Source organism: Strix aluco, chromosome 21 (genome assembly GCF_031877795.1).
Source record: "Strix aluco isolate bStrAlu1 chromosome 21, bStrAlu1.hap1, whole genome shotgun sequence".
NCBI classification, from domain to species: domain Eukaryota; kingdom Metazoa; phylum Chordata; class Aves; order Strigiformes; family Strigidae; genus Strix; species Strix aluco.
This window is the reverse complement of record NC_133951.1, coordinates 3,462,861-3,480,678: the sequence shown is the minus strand read 5'-3', so window position 1 is coordinate 3,480,678 and position 17,818 is coordinate 3,462,861. Positions and strand designations below refer to the sequence as shown.

At 53.6% G+C, this 17,818-nt stretch overlaps 1 protein-coding gene across 3 annotated transcripts in view; it reads right to left on the bottom strand.

The window, feature by feature from the left end:
* PIK3R5 (phosphoinositide-3-kinase regulatory subunit 5) overlaps positions 1–17,818 on the bottom strand; it is a 63,223-nt gene that overhangs the window by 6,807 nt on the left and 38,598 nt on the right. For all 3 annotated transcript variants that reach the window (XM_074847383.1, XM_074847385.1, XM_074847384.1), the window contains exons 3-15: positions 13,044–13,144; positions 11,537–11,605; positions 10,636–10,774; positions 8,056–8,125; positions 6,406–6,580; positions 5,803–5,956; positions 5,249–5,332; positions 3,320–4,076; positions 3,067–3,220; positions 2,764–2,889; positions 2,523–2,648; positions 1,656–1,749; positions 302–378 (exon numbers count right to left, since the gene is read on the bottom strand). In XM_074847383.1, coding sequence (XP_074703484.1) covers positions 302–378; positions 1,656–1,749; positions 2,523–2,648; positions 2,764–2,889; positions 3,067–3,220; positions 3,320–4,076; positions 5,249–5,332; positions 5,803–5,956; positions 6,406–6,580; positions 8,056–8,125; positions 10,636–10,774; positions 11,537–11,605; positions 13,044–13,144 — 2,126 coding nt within the window. The remainder of the gene's footprint in view (positions 1–301; positions 379–1,655; positions 1,750–2,522; positions 2,649–2,763; positions 2,890–3,066; positions 3,221–3,319; positions 4,077–5,248; positions 5,333–5,802; positions 5,957–6,405; positions 6,581–8,055; positions 8,126–10,635; positions 10,775–11,536; positions 11,606–13,043; positions 13,145–17,818) is intronic.

Below are 17,818 nucleotides of genomic sequence, written 5' to 3'. Positions count from 1 at the left end.
CAAAGGAAACAACAAAGCAGGAGGTCGGCTGTGATCAGCAGATCACTCCCTGGAAGGAAAGTCCACCAGTGTAAAGTGGCACCGAGTACACATCCAGTCTATGGAAACTGGCTGCACATTTCCTATTCTACTGGGCTGAACAGGAGCGGAAAGCCACTCCCAGTTAGCCAGCAAGTAGACAATTAGCTTGAGCTTGGCTCATCTGGGCTCCTCCAGCAGCCCCTAAGCTGAGAGACATGTTTGCGCAGCACTGAAGTGGTTTTTTGCCCCATTTGTCTTTGTGCAAGTCCCGTGCACTCACCTTGCTGTAGGCGATCTGTAGTGTTAGTGGAATTGCTTCTCTGTCTCCATCTATGCCCAGCCTTTTGCTGCCTGGACCTGCATGAAACAAGGAGCAAATGTCACATGGTGGCCTTTTATCCCCATTCTTCAGCTGGCTACTGATACAACAGCACACTCAGTACCTATAGAAAGGGGGAAAAAAAAATGGTTTGCTGAACACAGCTGTGGAGCAAAAAGGCAAAAAGAAAAGGTGGCTTAAAAGCTGCCAGAAAGCAATTAATCCAGTGCAGAACTTTCAACACAAAGCACAGCAAGCAGCTCTGCAAAACTGAAAGCGGTGCTGGCTAAGCCGGTGCAGAGGGGTCAGTGCTCCAGGGAAAACACAAAGCAATAAAAGGCCGCATTGCTAACCCGGCTCCTGTTTTTCCGGGCATATTTCTGCCCACATTAAATTAGCCTTGAAATACTGTGCCCAACACTTACTAACTTTTTTCTTTCCTGGATAATTTTTTGCAGATGTTAAGTGGTGTGCTGCCAGACAAACCAAGGGAAAAAAAAAAAAAAAATCAAAGTCAAAAGGGTTGGTGGTTTCACGAGTTACTGGGAAGAGGTCTTGGCCAAGCCTGTATTTTGGGGGAGCAGGGTGGTGACACTTCATATGGAGGATATTTTATGAGCTCTGTTTCGAAAAACAAGGCGAGATCACAGAAAAACAGTTGGTTAAAACAAATTAAGCAATGTGTTTAAATGCAGTATTATTGGTTGGCCATGAGATGTCTCTGCGAGCTGCACCGCACCAGACAGCACGTTGTCCTTGGTACCCGGGAGGGAGCTGAGACCACACTGCAGGCAGATGCTTCTGCCATTGCTTCTTCTCTCTAACAATTTTATAAATTCCTACCGTAAAAGCTCACGGACCTCCCTTGCAGGAAGGCTCCAAGCACATGCACAAACCTTGCTTTGCCCAGTAAACTAAGGAAATGGAAAGAGGAATTTTATAAATGACACTCCTGGGCAAAGCACAAACAACAGAAAGCAGCAAAAAGAAAAGATGAAGAGCTGCATTTGGCCAGGTGCTGGTAAGAGGAAGGAAATGGGCTTGAAGCTGTTTTATCACAAATATGTTTTAGAGTTAACAGTAGTAAAAACAAGAAGGCATTGCCATGGCTTCGCTCCTGAAGAGGAATGCAAGAACTATGATACTTCACTTCCAAATCTGTGAAAAGATGTCTGGATCTTTGCTCGTGATGCAGCCTGGGCTCAAACACCTCTTGCAGCCCACGCTCCCTGCGGCCCCTCTTTCCATTTATCTCCCAGCCCAGAGGTTTGCAGACCTCCACCCCAAGGCTGCGGGCACAGAAGCAGCTACAGACCTGATGCCTTGATGGCCCGTGTGGCTGCTGAATGGCCCAGCTCGAGGGAATGGATGAAGACTTCGGTCGTCTTTTCCCCCCCGATGAAGGTGAGCTGCCAAGGGAAGAGTAAAGACGTGGTGGTGAGGAGACCCAGCCCATGCCTGGCAACGTTCACTCCTCTCCTTTGTAGAGGAAACAGGTCACTTTGGGAAAATCCTTTCAACAACTGCCTGGGCTGACACTTGCCTTTAGCTGTGCTTCAGACTGTTTTAATAGAGCACCAGCAAGTGAAACAATGCAAAAACCTAATTTTTACTTAAAGAAAACTCCCCAACCCACAGAAAAGAAAACCCATGATGAGCCTAACATCAGGGTCCAGGCATCACTTTGGGTGACACAAATCCCAGGAAGAGCAGCAACTCTGCTCGCCACGGCCCCACTGCAGCCACCAAAGCAGTCACTGCAGCCGTGCCCTCGAGCTTCTCCACCACATCTGCCCCCTGCACACAGCAGGTGTGGAAAATGGGCTTCATGGAGGGGCTTGGTTTGGAAAGCAGAGCACTGGAGAGACTTCTAGTGATGTGAATAACCTGTCAGCACTGACAGGAGTCGCTTTGTGTCATGGGGAAAGGTATTTGGATGGAAAACTGCTCGTGTGACTAAGGATTGTCTGGGCAGGGCTGCATGCTCTCAGTCCCTGAGCCAGGAGCATCAGCCAAAGCACCATGAGCACCCGGGGAATAAGAGGAGACCGAGCTCTGCCTCACCAGCACATGGTGGCTGTGCCACACCCCCATGGCTTCACAGGCAGGTCCCAAGTTGGTGGCACAAGCAGAAGACCTCCCTTTCCCCCTCTCCAAGATGGGGCTGAGCCCCTTTGCCTACCTCCGTCTGGTAGAGCTGCAGCAGGACAGGGCGCGTGGCAAAGCGGCAATAGTACAGGATCATGTCTGCCAGGATGGGCAGCTGCTCCTGGGAGTCCTCCTGGGGCTCAGCCTCCGGCTTGGCAGACTGTTGGGAGAGAATAAGTCAAAAGCCTGCTGGGGTACACGGTACCCACAGCCCAGCGTTCCCCTGTACCTCGGGGAAGGGGGACACCAAGCCCTACCAGCTGGCACACACATACCTGACACAGGACATCCATGGGCAGGTTCATCAGCCCAAGAATGTTGCGCTCGTACCATGGGTCCAACATGCCAATGTAGTGGGAGATGTCGTTGGTGCTGCTCTGCTTCCCAGCCAAGGTGGGATCCTGAAACCAGACACACTGGGGTCACTCTGGGGGGGCCCCCCAGGCCCCTCAACCCATGCTTGGAGCTTGTGGAAGAGACACCAATGCTCCCATCAGCCTGCCCTGCTCGCACAGCGCTCTCAGGGCCAAGCAGAACACCAGTGGTACCGAAAGCCCTGCGGTGAGCAGGACACCTACCACCTGTGCCGAAGCCCGGAGCTGTGGGTCCCCCAGGGATGGGGAAAGATGCATCAGCGGGGCTGATGGGGCCAAGCAGCTCCTCTTCACGGGGACGTAGAAAAACTGCAGCTTGAAGTACCTTGTCAGTGAGGGGCAGGTGCTCTCCTTGAGCCTAGGAGAAGGTGGGAGAGTGCTGGGTGAGCAAAGCCCTCCAGCCTGTCCCAGCAGGGCTGGGTACCTGCAGCCAGATTCCCCACACTGCCCAGCTCACCTGAGGTTGCTGTAGGCTCGGGCCACTTTCCCCGAGATGCGGTCAGAGCCAAAGACCACAACACGCAGTGTGGACACCTTGGCATCCTCATCGTAGCTGAGGAAGGGCCGTCGGTGGAGGCTGAGGTGCTGCGGGGAGAGCAGGGCCGGCAGGCGCTGGCTCAGAACGTGCTGTGGCAGTGAGTGAGCACGCCGAGAGCGCGCCGGAATACGGTGCTTGGCCTGGGGGGTGCACAGGCTCTCAGCCCGGCGCAGGGGCAGCGAGAGCGAGCCCGTGTCCGGGCAGTCCTTCAGGTCCCTCCTCAAGACCAGCTGGCTTTTGCTCTTGAACAGTTTGTAGATCTTGTTAGTCAGCGTGTGTCTGTATCTGTGGTGGGTCTTCTCTATCTTCAGCTCCGGCCTCCCCACCATGTCCAGGGAGCTCTCGTCACTGTCCTCCGCGTACCCACTGTCCATGCAGTCCTTCAGACTGGAGACGAACGACTTCAGGGACTTTCTGGAGACCACCGTCAGCTCCGAGATGGAGTCCTTGGAGGTGGTGAAGAGGGACACTCGTGAGGGCTTAGATTCCTCCTCTGACAGTGCCGAGTACACAGAGTCTTTGGAAATGGCACAGATGGGGGAAAGCAGCGAGTCCCGCCCAGGGGAACCGCCATCAGTTTCCACCTCCTCCTCCTCCTCTTCATCCTCCTCCTCGTTCTCTGAGGCCATGGGTTCAGCAACGCTGCACTCTTTGCTGAGCACATCATTGAGGATATCTGAAAGGCAAGCAGATGGAGATCATGTCTGGCACAGGCTCCAGCATAACCACTGGAAATGTGATGACCCCAGACAGCAACACTACTACAGCATGGCCAACATTCTCTTTGATCCTGTACGGTCTCAAACAAGGAGCTGAAAACCTCCTACTGAATGGTTTTTGATTTCCATAAGGCGCTCAGATGCAATGCAAAACAAAACATATTTCTCTCCTTGAGGTCACATTCTGTTTGGGTTCTCGAAAGGCAAACACCAGTTGGGGTTTTGCTTCCTTCCTACACAGATTTCTCAACATGCTCACGTCCGATCTGGGTTTACCCAGAGGGCAGGAGGAAAGCAAGGCATTTGGCTAATCAAACCCCAAATCGCCCCACTGTGGGTGCCTCCTGGCAAGGTGGGACTCACTGCAAAGCCCAGGTCAGAGCTCTGGTCAAGCTTGCTGGGGCCAGCAGGCAATGAACACTAGACCTTCACAAGAACAAAAAAGGTCTTCCAGGAATGGGGAAGCTGGAGAGACCAGCTCAGCAGAAGGGGAAGCCACTGCTTCCCCTGCAAAACTGCTGCGGCTGGGCCAAGAGCACGACAAAGGCACCCACTCCTCGACCATCCCTGCTGCGGGTCGGGGAAGAGCTGTCATGTCTGAGGGGTCTCAACCCCACAAAGCCCTGACATCTCAGCATGGTCAGGCTTTTCTAGCAACAATTATTTCCAGGACACAAGCAAGGCTTACTCCTTGCAGAGTAAACAAGGTCTCAATCCTACCAATATGTCCACGGACTCGGGTGCAGGGAACCTCTTCCAGCTTAATGGAAGGCACAACTTTGCCCAGGAGATTAAGCCCTGAACAATTTGTCTCTGGCAACACGTGTTTTGGGGCCACCAGCGTCTTGTGCCCACTGCTCGGTGAGGGCTTTGCTTGGGATCACAGCAGGCATCATGCCCAAGCTGACGCCCACATCCTCTCCCATCTAGGGGACACTGGCATCCACTATGTTACCTCTCCCACCACCACCACCACCAATTTATTGGCTCTTTTCAAGCTCCAGCTTGTGTCATGCACCTGGCTGCACGTGACAGCCCAGCCAAGATGAGATGCTGCTCAGCCACCCCTGTGACGGGGAGCAGAGGACTGCGGTCTCACCAGGAGGGATGGGGGACCCCCTCCACTTACCGAAGTTATCCTGATCCCAGCTATAAGCGTAGCAGCGAGCAGCAGGGATGGGGATGGTGTGGATCTTGCGGGGCTGAGCCTCACCTGGGAAGAGAGGAGGGAGAGGAGTTAATTTGCAGGGACCCCCAGTACTGCTCCTGACAGCTCTCCTGGCCGGTGGGAGATGCCACCCGCCCATGTACATGTTTTGGACAGCCCAGGTCACACAGAACATCTGTGCTGCTGTCATTATCCCCATGAAGTCACATGCAATTGGGACAAGAGGACATTTTACAGCTCTAAGAGCAATCAGACATCACTGCTACCATCAGTTTCTGATTTAATGCTTTCATCTCACTCACAAAGGCTGGAGAATTTGTTGTTGTTTTAATGGAAGATGACAAACCATTTCTGGCTCCTCGCGTGGTTATGAAATAGGACCTGGGTTGGTGGGGTTTTTTTTGCTGTAGTTGTTGTTGCACTAGGTTGAAACTGTGCAAAACTGCTTGTTGCCGCTGCAGGGGCTGAGCCAGCAGAAAACCCTGGAGGAAAGAGGGCCAGGGGGGAGTTCTCACCCGCGATGACAGGAAAGGATGCGGCCCCAGCGATGTCCCGCAGCACGGTCTGCAGCCGCTCCCGGGCCAGGACAGGGTCACTGCTGGTGGCTGCAATCTCCTGCGCGTCGGCAGCGCTGGCGTAGATCTCTGAGAGCTCTTCCAATGTCTTGGACTGGGGGAAGCAGAGCCAAGGTGAGAGATTGAAGGGGTACCTCTGCAGATTTTTTGCCCCTCCCCTCCCAAACACCAAAGCAAAGTGTTTTTCTGGTTAGATGAGCACTTTTGCTGCATTTCAAATGTGGGGGCACTTCCTCTTTCCAGTTAGGGATGGAGAAAGGAGTAAATGGGTGAAAGGCGAGTGACCCAAACACACACACACACACTTCACAAAACAGAAGCACATACCTCAGGTCTAACCTGAGAAGAGAAGGGAAAGATGGGTACTTTTCCTACAAGAAGTGTTATCAAAATATTTTTTTCTTTAGTCAACCAAGTGTTATTTTGGTCAGAAAATCCACCAGCCATGTGGTGAGCCATCCAAATGGTGACCATTTGGTCAGCCATCCACCACCATCCCAACGTCATCATGACATGAGCGAAGTCGAATCTCTCTGAGCCTACCTTGAGGACGTGGTGCAGGCTGTCCAGGTCGCAGCGGGTGCCGAAGTTGGCCTGGTAGAGGTGCTCGAGGAGCACGACGAGCGTGGCACGCTGCGGGGGCTCGCTGGCGCTCAGCTTCTGGGCGATGGAGAGGAACTCGCTCTGCACCTCGGAGCGGTTGAGCAGCAGCACCGTCCTGGGGACAAGGGGATGGCGGTTAGGCCGGGCAGCCAGGCTCAGACGCTGGTGGCACACAAAGCCCTTGGACAAATTCACACTAGATGGCAGCGTCCTCTCACGTTAGTCTCAGCCGGAGGGTCTCGGGCTGTGCAGGGCTGCCAGACCCACACTGCAGTGCCAGCCGTGGGCAGGGAGCAGGTAAGGGATGAGCATCCTCCATCCTGCTCCTCGGCACCATCCTTGGCACCACCTCTCCTGTCACATCTGCAGGATCACCAGCCCAATAATTGTTCAATCAACCCCAAGTGTGGCTCCATCCCAGCAGCCAGTTGTCCTAACTGGACATCCAGCACACGCAATAAAGCGGGGCGGTAGAAAATGAGAGTGACCCCTGAAACATCTTCCTCCTCCAAGCTGCAGGTCAGAGCATCACTTCTGGGCTTTAAGGAGAAGAGCCACATCCTTCAGGTGCATTTTTGCTCTGGACCACAACACAAATAACTGCAGGCTTTGAATTCCCAAACCTGCAGCCCAGAGCACATGTGTGTGTGTGTTCGTGGAGGAGAGCAGTCCACCCCACTGAGCAAAAATAGCTCTGAATTAAGGACGTGCTCTGGTGTGCTTTGGTTCTAGGAAGCTCAGGCAGTGGGCACAAGCTTTCAGTAAGCCCAAGGTTCAGCTTGTGTACAGCTTTGTGCCAGGTTTTCTGGGGGGTTTTATGCAAATATAGCCATCCTGCTGTAAGTCATCAGTGGATGCACTTGCACCAGTATAAGCGTGTAGAGCAGTGGAGCTGTACTGGGAAAGCCACACAGCAGCACCAGTGCAGCTGGGTGGGATGGAGGTGCAGCTCCAGAGCTCCACGGCATGAGTGGACAAGCCAAAATAGCAGGACACCCCTCCTGCACAGAGCAGAGGCGGCTGTGTGTGAAGGACTGTCCCTGGGGCTGGGGCTGGCACTGCAGCCAGGAAGGGAACACGCTGCCCGGGCTCATTTTCCTATTTACAAATGAGGTGCCCTGGCAGGAAGAAAGGTTCAGCCCTTGAATAAGATGCAAAGCCTGACTGTGCTTAGAGCTGCAAGGCTTTCATTAATTGTTGCACTGGGACAGACTCACTTCTGACCCCCTTCAGGGTGGTGGCTCCCAAACACGCAGATCAAAGCGTGTCCTGGCTGTTCTCCAATGTGTGCCAAGATCAGCAGCTCACTGTGGAGGAGACTTTGCCTTCCCTGTTTGCACCCAGATCTGCAGCCCTGTAGTAAGCAGGGCTGCGGGATAACCCACAGACCCTGACCCGTGGCTGTGGGAATGCCACAGCCACTTTCCCCATCCCTCCCCACAGCTCAGTCCAGCTATCCAGCTCTTCTCCCCAGCACCCACCACTACACCTTTGAGACGCTGCTCACTGCAACCCCACTGCTGCTTTAAGCAGTGTGAGACCGTGGGGATGCTACAGAGTGACACCAGCAGCACCCATGGCCACACTTACACGGTGGAGCTCTGGTAGTTCTTCACAGGCAGCCCCTGCTCTGTCCTCACCAGCCTCTGGAAGGAGATCCCTGGGGGAGAGAGCAGAGGACATGAGACATGGCACCACCACAGACCGCTCTGCCTCAGGAGCACGCTGACTTTGCCTCTTAATGTGGTGCTGACCCGGCTGAGCCACTGCCCGGAGCGGGCATGGCAGCGCCAAAAGTCCTTAAGGGGACAGGGCACAGCCACTGTGTAAGGGGACCAGCCCAGGAGCACGGAGTCTTGGGATGTGAAGCGTAAAAGCCCAGAGCCATGGGAAAGCAACCAAAGGACAGGAGACCTGCTCCATCCTCAGTCCCTTCTGCCCCATTGCTGATGTGGGATGCGAATTGCATGGATGATATTTAGCAGCTTCTGCCACTTGTTTTAGTCCCCCAGGCCCTGGATCTCACTTATGGACTCACTGCCACCTTCCCTCCTGCAGAGATGGAAGCCCAGACTGGCCCCAGCAGAAGAGAGGCTGGTGTGGGGAGCCCACGTCCCTGGATGCCTCCCTGGGACTGTCCCCAGGATGCCATCGGGAACCCCAACCAGGTGACAATGGGTGGACCTGGACTGGGTGGCAACAGCAAAGCCCATGTCACCCCCAAACAGCAGGACTGGGAAAGATCTTATGGCATCAACAAGATCCAGCACCCTTATTACTGCAGGCAGCCACATCTGAACCCCGGCTGCTGCTCAACAGCCCAGGAGCAGCACCCATGGAGGGGCCCAGCACCCACAGGCAGCTCATGTTGATCCACACAGGCCCCACAGCAGTGTTCAACCTCTCCTGCAGAGGCATCAGCCCCAGTTTACAGATAAAAGTTATTGCATTCTTGGCAAATATTGACAGCAGCTTGTTCTCAGTTAATATTTACCCTCATCTCAGTAAAAAGCTTTTGCTTCAGCCTTGCAGCAGGTCAGGGAGGCCATGCAACAAGCATATAAGCTCCTGGCCAGCTTGCCAGCAGAGGACACGTTTTCACTGGATTTGGCTCCAGCTGGGGGGAGAGGCCACGGTGAGGGGAAGCACTGGGCTCCCCAGCTCCAGCAGGCCAACACCTCCCACACAGCATCTTTTGGCAGGGGTGGGGGAATCTCATCTGCCTGTAGGAGGGGAAAAGTTTTTGGACCGAAGTCTCCAGTTCACACAGCCTCAGGCAGCAGTGATGGTGGTGATGGCACAAGAGCAGGATGTAGCAAACCCACCCCAGCACTGGGGCTTTCCCAGCGCTCTGTAAAACACGGCTCCAACTGGTGTCACAGCAATAAATGACCAGGAAGGAGCTGGGGAAGTCCACGGTTGTAGCAGCACAGGACAAGCATCTCCACACCCGTGCTGGTCCTGCAGCTCTGAGCTGGAGGCTGGGCGCAGCACAACAGCCCAGCCAGACCTTGCCTGGTGGCCATGGCCACTTATACTGGTGGAGCCTTGAGCTGGGGGTAAATCAGCCAGTACAGGGCCAACACTGCAGAGTGTTTTGGGGTTTTTTAATCTTTTTGTTCCTTCGAAAGCATCTTTCATCCCATCTGCACCTACAAGCTCCCACCTCTGCAGGACGTTGCTGCCGTAACAGACCCTGCATTTCACATCCCCATCGGGGCTCTCCAAAGCAGCTGCCTAGTTTGAGGACACAGAAAAGCACCCCCAGCCACAGCCCATGTACCCGTCCAAGGCCTCCCAAGCCTTGCTCAGAGCCAGTCTTGCTGCCGTGGCCCTGCGCAGGATTAAACAAGAACTGAAATCTGCTGTGTGATAACAGCTCTCCATAAGCCACCAAAAGACAGGGAGATTAGGAGAAAGGGCCTTTTAGAAATAATTGGAAGAGCTGCTCCATTGGGAACAACAGGACATCTACAAAGAGTCCTTAATTAAGAGGAGCACTGCTGCTGCCGATAGATGTGCCCAAAGCCGTATCACAAGGTAGTGTCTCAGCTGTAAAGAAAGAGCCAGGGAGTCCCTCAGCCCTATGGAAATCTCCACGCAAGGGCAGGCTCAAAGGCTCCAGCCACCTTGATGCCGATGAATGGACCCTCTGTTATCACCCCAGTTACACCACTGAGCATCTTAAACTGAGCATCTCAGACAAAGACCAAGGCTGGGTGGGAACAGCCAGCACATGCTTTGCCATGGAAAAGACCCACCAGACTGAAAGGCAGCCAGGAAATAGTTACACGTTTTGCTAATTCACACCGGTCCAGAGCTAAGACTCCCTAGGATGCTCCCACCACCTTGCACGCAAGGCAGCCACCAAAAACAGAATCCTGCCCTGCTCCTCCAGAGGCATCTGGTCTTCTCCTTTGCTGGACCACCAGGGAAAATCATCCAGAGGATGGAGGGCAGAGGTCCTCACCTCCTGGAGAAGCTGAGGTTTGGGATGCACAAGGTAAATGTGGACACCACGCTCAAGGGATTCATGAAGGAAGTGGGGCATGAGACCACAACAGGAGAGTCTCAGGAACAAACACGGGGCAGTCGTGGCTGGCAGCAGGTATTTTTGGGAAGCAGCGCCAGCAGCAGGTGAAAACCTCACGGCAGGGCCGGAGCACTTACCGGGGGCCTTGAGCTCGTTGCTGATGAAGGTGAGCAGCTCACGGAAGATGTCACAGTAGGGCACAGGCCAGGTCAGGAAGCTGTGGTACACGCTGGCGGCTTTCAGGAGCAGGTCAGAGCCCGGTGGGAAGTGGGGAGCCTTCGGGGGACAGGGAGACACGGTTACAAGGGGAGCAAGGACACAGGCCTCAAGCACTGCGTAAAAACTCAAGGGTTTAGGCTGGAAGTGGGAGGAGGAGAAGAGGATCGGAGCAGAGGTTCACCCCATGACACCCTGTCCTCTCCCAAGGAAGGGTCAAATGATCCCCACTGGGCACAGCTCCGAGAAAGCTTCATCCACTCTGCATCTTCCCAACCTCCCAGCTGTGGCTCATGTGCCAAAGCCTATATATAAATTTCTTTTAACAACTACAGATCCATGCAGATGAATCGCATTACAGCCTGTGCTTTTGCAAGATCTGGCAGCAATGATTTCCTTAGGATAATGATGCATTGTGCTAATAATAATAATAAAAAAAGCATTTCCTGTGAAGGCTCTGCTTCTTCTCATTAGTGTTGCCTATATATTTTGCACAAGTATAAAGGGCAGTGAAAAAAATTTGCCTTCTCTGCACAGAGATATTGTCTGTGTCCCTTTCTGATTAACCCATCTTTAAAAAAAAGCTTCAAACCACTAAAGCTCTTTTTTTTTTTGTCTCCCAGCTTGCGCAATGGTTGCCTGGACTTGGTCCCTGTAGATTTGTACAGGATCTTTTTTTGAGATGAGTTGATCAAAGCAGACCATGATGCTTCAAAGGCCACCCTGATTTCAGTGACTGTTCTGTATGGCTCCGTGGGCCCCCGGGCCCTGTGCCTCCCGAGGGGCTGGGATCAAGCTACGTGCAGCAGCCTCAGGACTTACATACAGGACCGCATAGTAGAAGAGCAGAGCCAGGGGCGTTACAAGATCGTAGTCACACTTCTCCTGCACCTGTAGGAAACAGCATGAGGACAGGAGGATGAGCTGGGCTGCTCACCATGAGCGTGACCTGAAAGCATCCTTGCAGGTACTAGGAGACTCCCCAACAGCGCAGCTGAGCGCCCAACCCGCACCATCACATCACCATCCCCGGCAGAGTCCCTTGTCTCTATGGGAAGATAACCCCTAAAGCCCCAGTCACCCACACTGATGGGACAGGCAGATCAACACAGACTGCTGCTCTGCCTTTACCCTCGAGGAGTGGGATTGGCCAAGCTCCCAGCCCTGATTCTCCTGATCCTTGCAGAGTTGCATGACATTCTATGAAAGTGGCTCAAAGCAGGCAGTCGGGAGAGGCAAGAAGCAGCGCAGCCCCTGCAAGTGGCTTGCAAAGCTTGGCAGCACGGTGTAAACCACATATTTCTGTTCCAGCCTTTGCCAGTGAATAGCCAGCAGAATTATTTCACTGAGGGACATAGTGATGGCTCAAGGATACACTTGCAGGCACTGTCTCCCCTTGTTCATGAGCACAGCACAAAGTGCAAGAAACCCTTACATAAACTTTAATATAATGAAACACTATCTGCAACTAGATCAATTCCAGCCATTAAAAAAAACTATAAATGGATTAAACTGAATGGTGTTCTCTTAACTGGTATCAATTCCACAGCCTGGCAGCTAGACAGCCTTTCTTTCTCAAAAAATGAAAAGCAGCATTTACCCCACCACATGAATCCTAGCGCTGAGGATTTAGGAAACACATCACCGTTTCCTGCCACATCAAGGGATTCCTCCAAGGTATTCCGGGCTGCAGCCTGGGGTGACCCTGCTCAACCAGCGCTGCCTTGAGCTTCTCTGGCACATGACAGGACTGCAGCAGGCTGACACAATCAGGACCGCTGCTGTTTCGCTGTGCTTGACCCGACTGTCACCTGCTCTGTGCTGCAGACCCTGCCCACAGTCCCCAGCCTCCCAGCTCCGCTCCTGGCTCTCCAGGAAGCTCAACAGAGCCACAGAGTTTCCATCAAAAACAACAGGAAACTTTCCATTTTCTCTGATTTGGACTAGCAGCTCCCAGCTTACACCAGGGGAAGGTCTGGGGAAGGCTGGCCCCATCCACGCAGCCCTACAACCCGGGCTGCCCTGCAGATTTGAGAAATCAAAGCCCTTCCCCATGGATCTGCAGTGCTGCCCAAAGCGCAGGTATTGGAGCTGGGTTCTTCCCTTCCAGTCCCCGTGTGCCGAGAGCCGGTGGGACACACAGGGCTGCCACCACCAGCGTTTCAGAGCTGCCGACCCAGCATCACCTGACCCCGAGCTCCGGTGCTGCAGCAATACCTTACCACAACCCAAAATCACCCACCAAGCTTTGCAAAGCTCCGCTTCAAGCACGTCCTGGAGTTGACGCCATCTCAAAGCCCACAGCCCTCCCCCGCGGCCCCCGGCTCACCTCTTTGGCCTTGCTGAGGATCTTCTCCACGAGGATGAGGTAGTTGCCGGCGTCTCGGCTCACCAGCTCCTGCAGGCTCCAGCAGTTCAGGCAGAGCCCGGCTGCGGGGGAGACAGAGCAGCCATCACTCACAGCCCCATTCAAGAAGGTCACAGGAGGGACAAACAACGGGAAGGGGTCAGGGTGAAGGCGTTCGCTGCCTGCGTCAGATCACAGCAGAGGAAAAACCCTTGCACCCTCATTCTGGACAGATCTAATCTCGCCAAATGGTGCTTATCTCAGCAGCATCACTTCATATCCAAGCACCTTCATGCTCTTGCTCACGTAGCCTGGCAAACTCAGCTGGGCTGGATGCCTCTCCCCCAGGGAGGCTGGGTAGCTGACGTGCCTGCGCTGCCACAGAGGCCAGAGGGATGCCCACCTTCCTTCTGCCTGAGCACAGAAAACCCATGAGTGCAACTCCCCTGTCCTACTGCCCCCAGGCTGAAATGCCCCAGATGTACTATCCCAACCATAAACTCCCCCAAACCCTGCAAAATTCAGCTCCCTGGCAGGCACACATCCAAACCCCTCCAGCTGCATCCCACCCAAGGGGAGATGCTGCATCTCTCCAGCCAGCTTCCCCAGGCCCTGGAGATGCACCATCACATCAGCATTGCTATAGTCAGTGCTCATATCAGCATCACTGTTAAGCCTGTCCAGCATTTATTCCATCTCTTAGTACGTTCAAATTTTTGTTAAATGTATTAAAACCCACCAGGAGATTACCCAGATATTGCCAGAGGAGAATTGCTGTGCAATGGGATGGAGGGTGCTTCACCACAGGGGACTGAAACCCCGCTGGCCTCCCTCCCCAGACATCTGCCCCTTGCTGCTGGGACCCAACCGGTGACAATGGCCCAAGGTGTTTCCCGAGGCTGTCGCTTTTCTTGGCAGCCAGGGCCAAATCCCAGATGGCCTTAGAGGAAATGATCCGCGTGAAGGCTGCTGGGCACCTCCATTCATCCCGGCCCCAGATCCCAGGGGAGGAGGCAGTGCTCTCTGGCTCTGGATCTGCAGACCAAGCAGTGAGCAGCACCTCCTCCTCCTCCCTCCCAGGGACCCAGGCACTGCACACAGCCCCACGGAGAGAAGTTATGGGGAAATTTCAAGCAAACAGCCTAAAAAATATCTGAGAAGGGTCCATGTTTGCATCTCCCCCATCCCACATGGCCATGGATTTTTTCACCAGGAGCAGACACCGTTCAGACATCCCACACAGCTCAGTCACAGCTCATGGCGTGATTCAGGGGGTGCTGGCACTGGGACTCTTCCAAGCTCAGTCCAAAAGCAAAACCAAGAGAAACAGAGCATCTCTTGCTGCAGGAAAGCGGGGCTAATGATCAGAGAGGGAAAATAAATATAAATCCAGCTGCTCTTCACTCATACAGGCTTTAATTGGCACAGAAACATAACAAACACCAGCCCATGCGTGTTGGCTGTCACGTTGGAGCTAAAAATGAAGAAACAATGCTGCGAGCTGGCAAGGGGACAACGGTATTCATCACAAATCTACAGGTTACACTGTCTGTCCCTCAAACATTATTCCCAGCTGCAGAGGCTACAAATTCATCAAACATACAGACATGTAAATGCCATAAAAATACCTTTACACACCTTCTAGGTGTTAAACAAGATGAATTTAAACCAGGGAGAGGTCTGTGTGGCCCAGCTGTGAGGAGAGCAATGCTAAGACACACAGAACTAGTCCTGAAGTTGCAAAAACACCCTTCACTTGTCCCTCGCCATAGACAGGCGATTGCTCACCAGGACACACACTATTTCTGCGGCTTTGTGCCTAGCTTGTAGCTGAATTAACAGGGCAGGAGCCTTCCCTCATGGGAAAGCGCCCCCCCCCCCACCCCCGCCACTGCCATGCGACTTTTTACTTTTAATGAATCAACATTTTCCAGCAGGAAAAGATCCTGCTGGAAAGATTCCAAGAAGCTCAGATGCACTCGCTGTTAATTAAAGTTGCAGTTTTTAATTTGCCTCTGGTACTCCCAGCATCTTACTGGCTTTGCTGACACCCGGAGTGCAACCTTAGATTGCGATATCTTGTCAGCGAGGGCACAGCCAGCGGTAATTCAGTGATGCTCCAGCTTTCCTTTGAGCCCCTTTCATAAGCCAGTGCAATGGCATAAAGCCATGGCTCTTCCTAGGATGACTCCAGCAGATTGCTCAAATAAATCAATATTGTCCCAGAGTGTGGCATCCTCCAGTGAAAGCCCCAGCGCCTGTGAGATAGTCAAGAAAGCAACTGGCCCAGCAGAAGCGGTCAGAGCTGCTTTGCTGACCTTGGCAAGAAGCAGCTGGGCTCACGTGGTGCCTTGAAACAACCCATCCTGCTTCAGCCCGGAGGATTATTTCACCCGTGAGTGCGCGGCCGGGCTGTGGCTGCCCAGGGCGAAGCGGGGCCGATCCGCGAGAGCGGCGGAGCTGAGCTCCGTCGAGTCGCATCGCCAGACACGGAGGAGAACGCCGCTTCCTGCGCGAGCGTAACCACAAATACAAATAGCCCAGCAAGACGCAGGCTCTTTCCTTCCTCTCACTTCTAGCAAGGGAGGAGGAAATTGCGGCAGCAGCAGCTTGCTGCGTTATTCTGCGCTGAATGGGGCAGAGGAAGAGGCGCTGGGCTGCTTCCCCGGGAGGAGCTGGGCAAGCCCGCTGTGAACGGGCTGGGGGCACGGGCAGGCAGCAGGGACAAGGGCTCGAGGGAAGCGTCTAACAAATATAAATCAGACCAACCCATTTTGGGGTCTTCTACAAGAACTGTGAGCTGAGGCACAAGGACACGGCCAGGTGTATTTGAATAACATCACTGTAAACAGAATTTCTGTTCAACTCACGGTCATGGCAGGGCACTGGGGTTACCCTGGGATTAAGCCAAACGGTGCTGGGAGGCAGCAGGCTGCCAGGGTCCGAGCTCCTAAATTTGGCAAAGTAGCATTAAGCAGAGACACACCAAAACAGCTGTGTCCTTGCTAAAAATACTTTCAAGCACAAACACAGCTTGGAAATCCTGGACACAATAAACAAAGACCACACGGCAAAGCAAAGTGTCCGGTACCACCAGGCAGTCAGGATGGGGGATCCAGGCCTGAGTGGGAATTCCCTTCTCTATACACACAGTCCAGGTCAGGAGTATTGACTTTCCAAGCACTGGAAGCAGAGTTAGTCCCTGCAGCATATTCCCTGTATCCAGACTAAAAAGGTTATTTGGGCACTGAGGGTGATCCTTCTAACGTTGAACTGGTCAGGAACAAAAGCCCCAAGTGACATTAAAAGCAGAAAGGACCCACCCACCTGCAAGTGCCCTCTCCATCCCTCTGCAGATGTCCTGCGTCCACCTGGGACACAGCTGGGTGCTGCAGCAGCACCCAGGGCCTTTTATGAACTGCAGAGCAGCACCTGGTTTATATCCAGGCCAGGGAGAGGCTGCAGCCAGGTGAGAAACCAACTCTAGAAAGTTTTATTTGCAGCGCTCCTCCATCGCAGTGCGCCCAAGCAGATTGCTGGTTTGGTGTGATGACGAATCATGACACCGTGCCAGGTCAGGCCACAAATCACAGGGACAACTCAGGAGCAGTGTTCTACACCAGGTCAGAGCAGCACAAGGCATCGAGTCCATCCTAGATTTGTTCCACTGTGCCAGGTATTTTCAAAACCAGCAGCACCAGATCACGCTGGGTACCCTCCCTGTCCTGGGGCAGAGGAAGGTAGGATGCACATGGAGGGCACACAGAAAGCTTGAACCAGGCTTTCTCCTGGAGTTTGCAATTGCGCTTTAATTCACAAAAAAACATTTATCGCTCTGAGATGCAAGGGAGGCCTCACATCCATGGGGAGCACACAGCTTGGGGATACCCTGGGATGTGCCCCCAAGGCAAGTGGAGGGATGCTCCCTGCCATCACTTTACGCAGGAGCTGTGCTCCCCGTTACCGCCTCTCTATCGAGTTGTCAAGTGTTGGAAAGTCCTGTGTTGGTGGGGAAACACTCCACGTCACTCACCTAAGCCCATAGCAAGGCAGGGTTTGCCGAGCTCAGGCAGGTGCCTTTCAGCTGAACAAAGCAGAAAGTAAAATCACACACACAAACCGCTCAGCACCTTAAAGGAGAACAGGCCATGCAGGAGCTGTGGGGTGAGCCCCGGCTCTGGAGGTGTTGAGATCAGCTTTTAAAGATGCACCTTGTGCAGGCTGCACAAACCAGGACTTCACCCTCCAGCCCCTAAATTCTATGAATTTGTCACAAGAGGCACTGGAGATCTCCCAGCAGGTCAGTGGGAAGCCCCACAGCTAAAAAAACTGCTTACATCCACCCTGCCCTCACACTCATTCATCCGGTTTTGCTCCACTAAAACAGAAACCCAGTGCTACTTATTTTTTCTTTATACAGGGAGAGTGAGTCAAGATTTATCTGCCAGCAATACAGGCAGCCCAGAGCACCCGTGGCCCCAGCTGCAGGATGCTGGGGCTGTGACACATGGAGCCGCAGCAGAAGCAGGACTAAGCTGTGCTTGTCCCAGCATCTTACACAGCATGCTTAGATTCAGCCCATCATGACCTAGACTCAAAGAAAAGGTGTTGGGATGGGCTGCCCAGGGCAGGGTGGGAGTCCCCATCCCTGGAGGGGTTGAAGAGTCGGGTTGACCCAGCGCTGAGGGATCTGGTGGAGTTGGGAACGGTCAGTGTGAGGTTAATGGTTGGACTGGAGGAGCTTCAAGGGCTTTTCC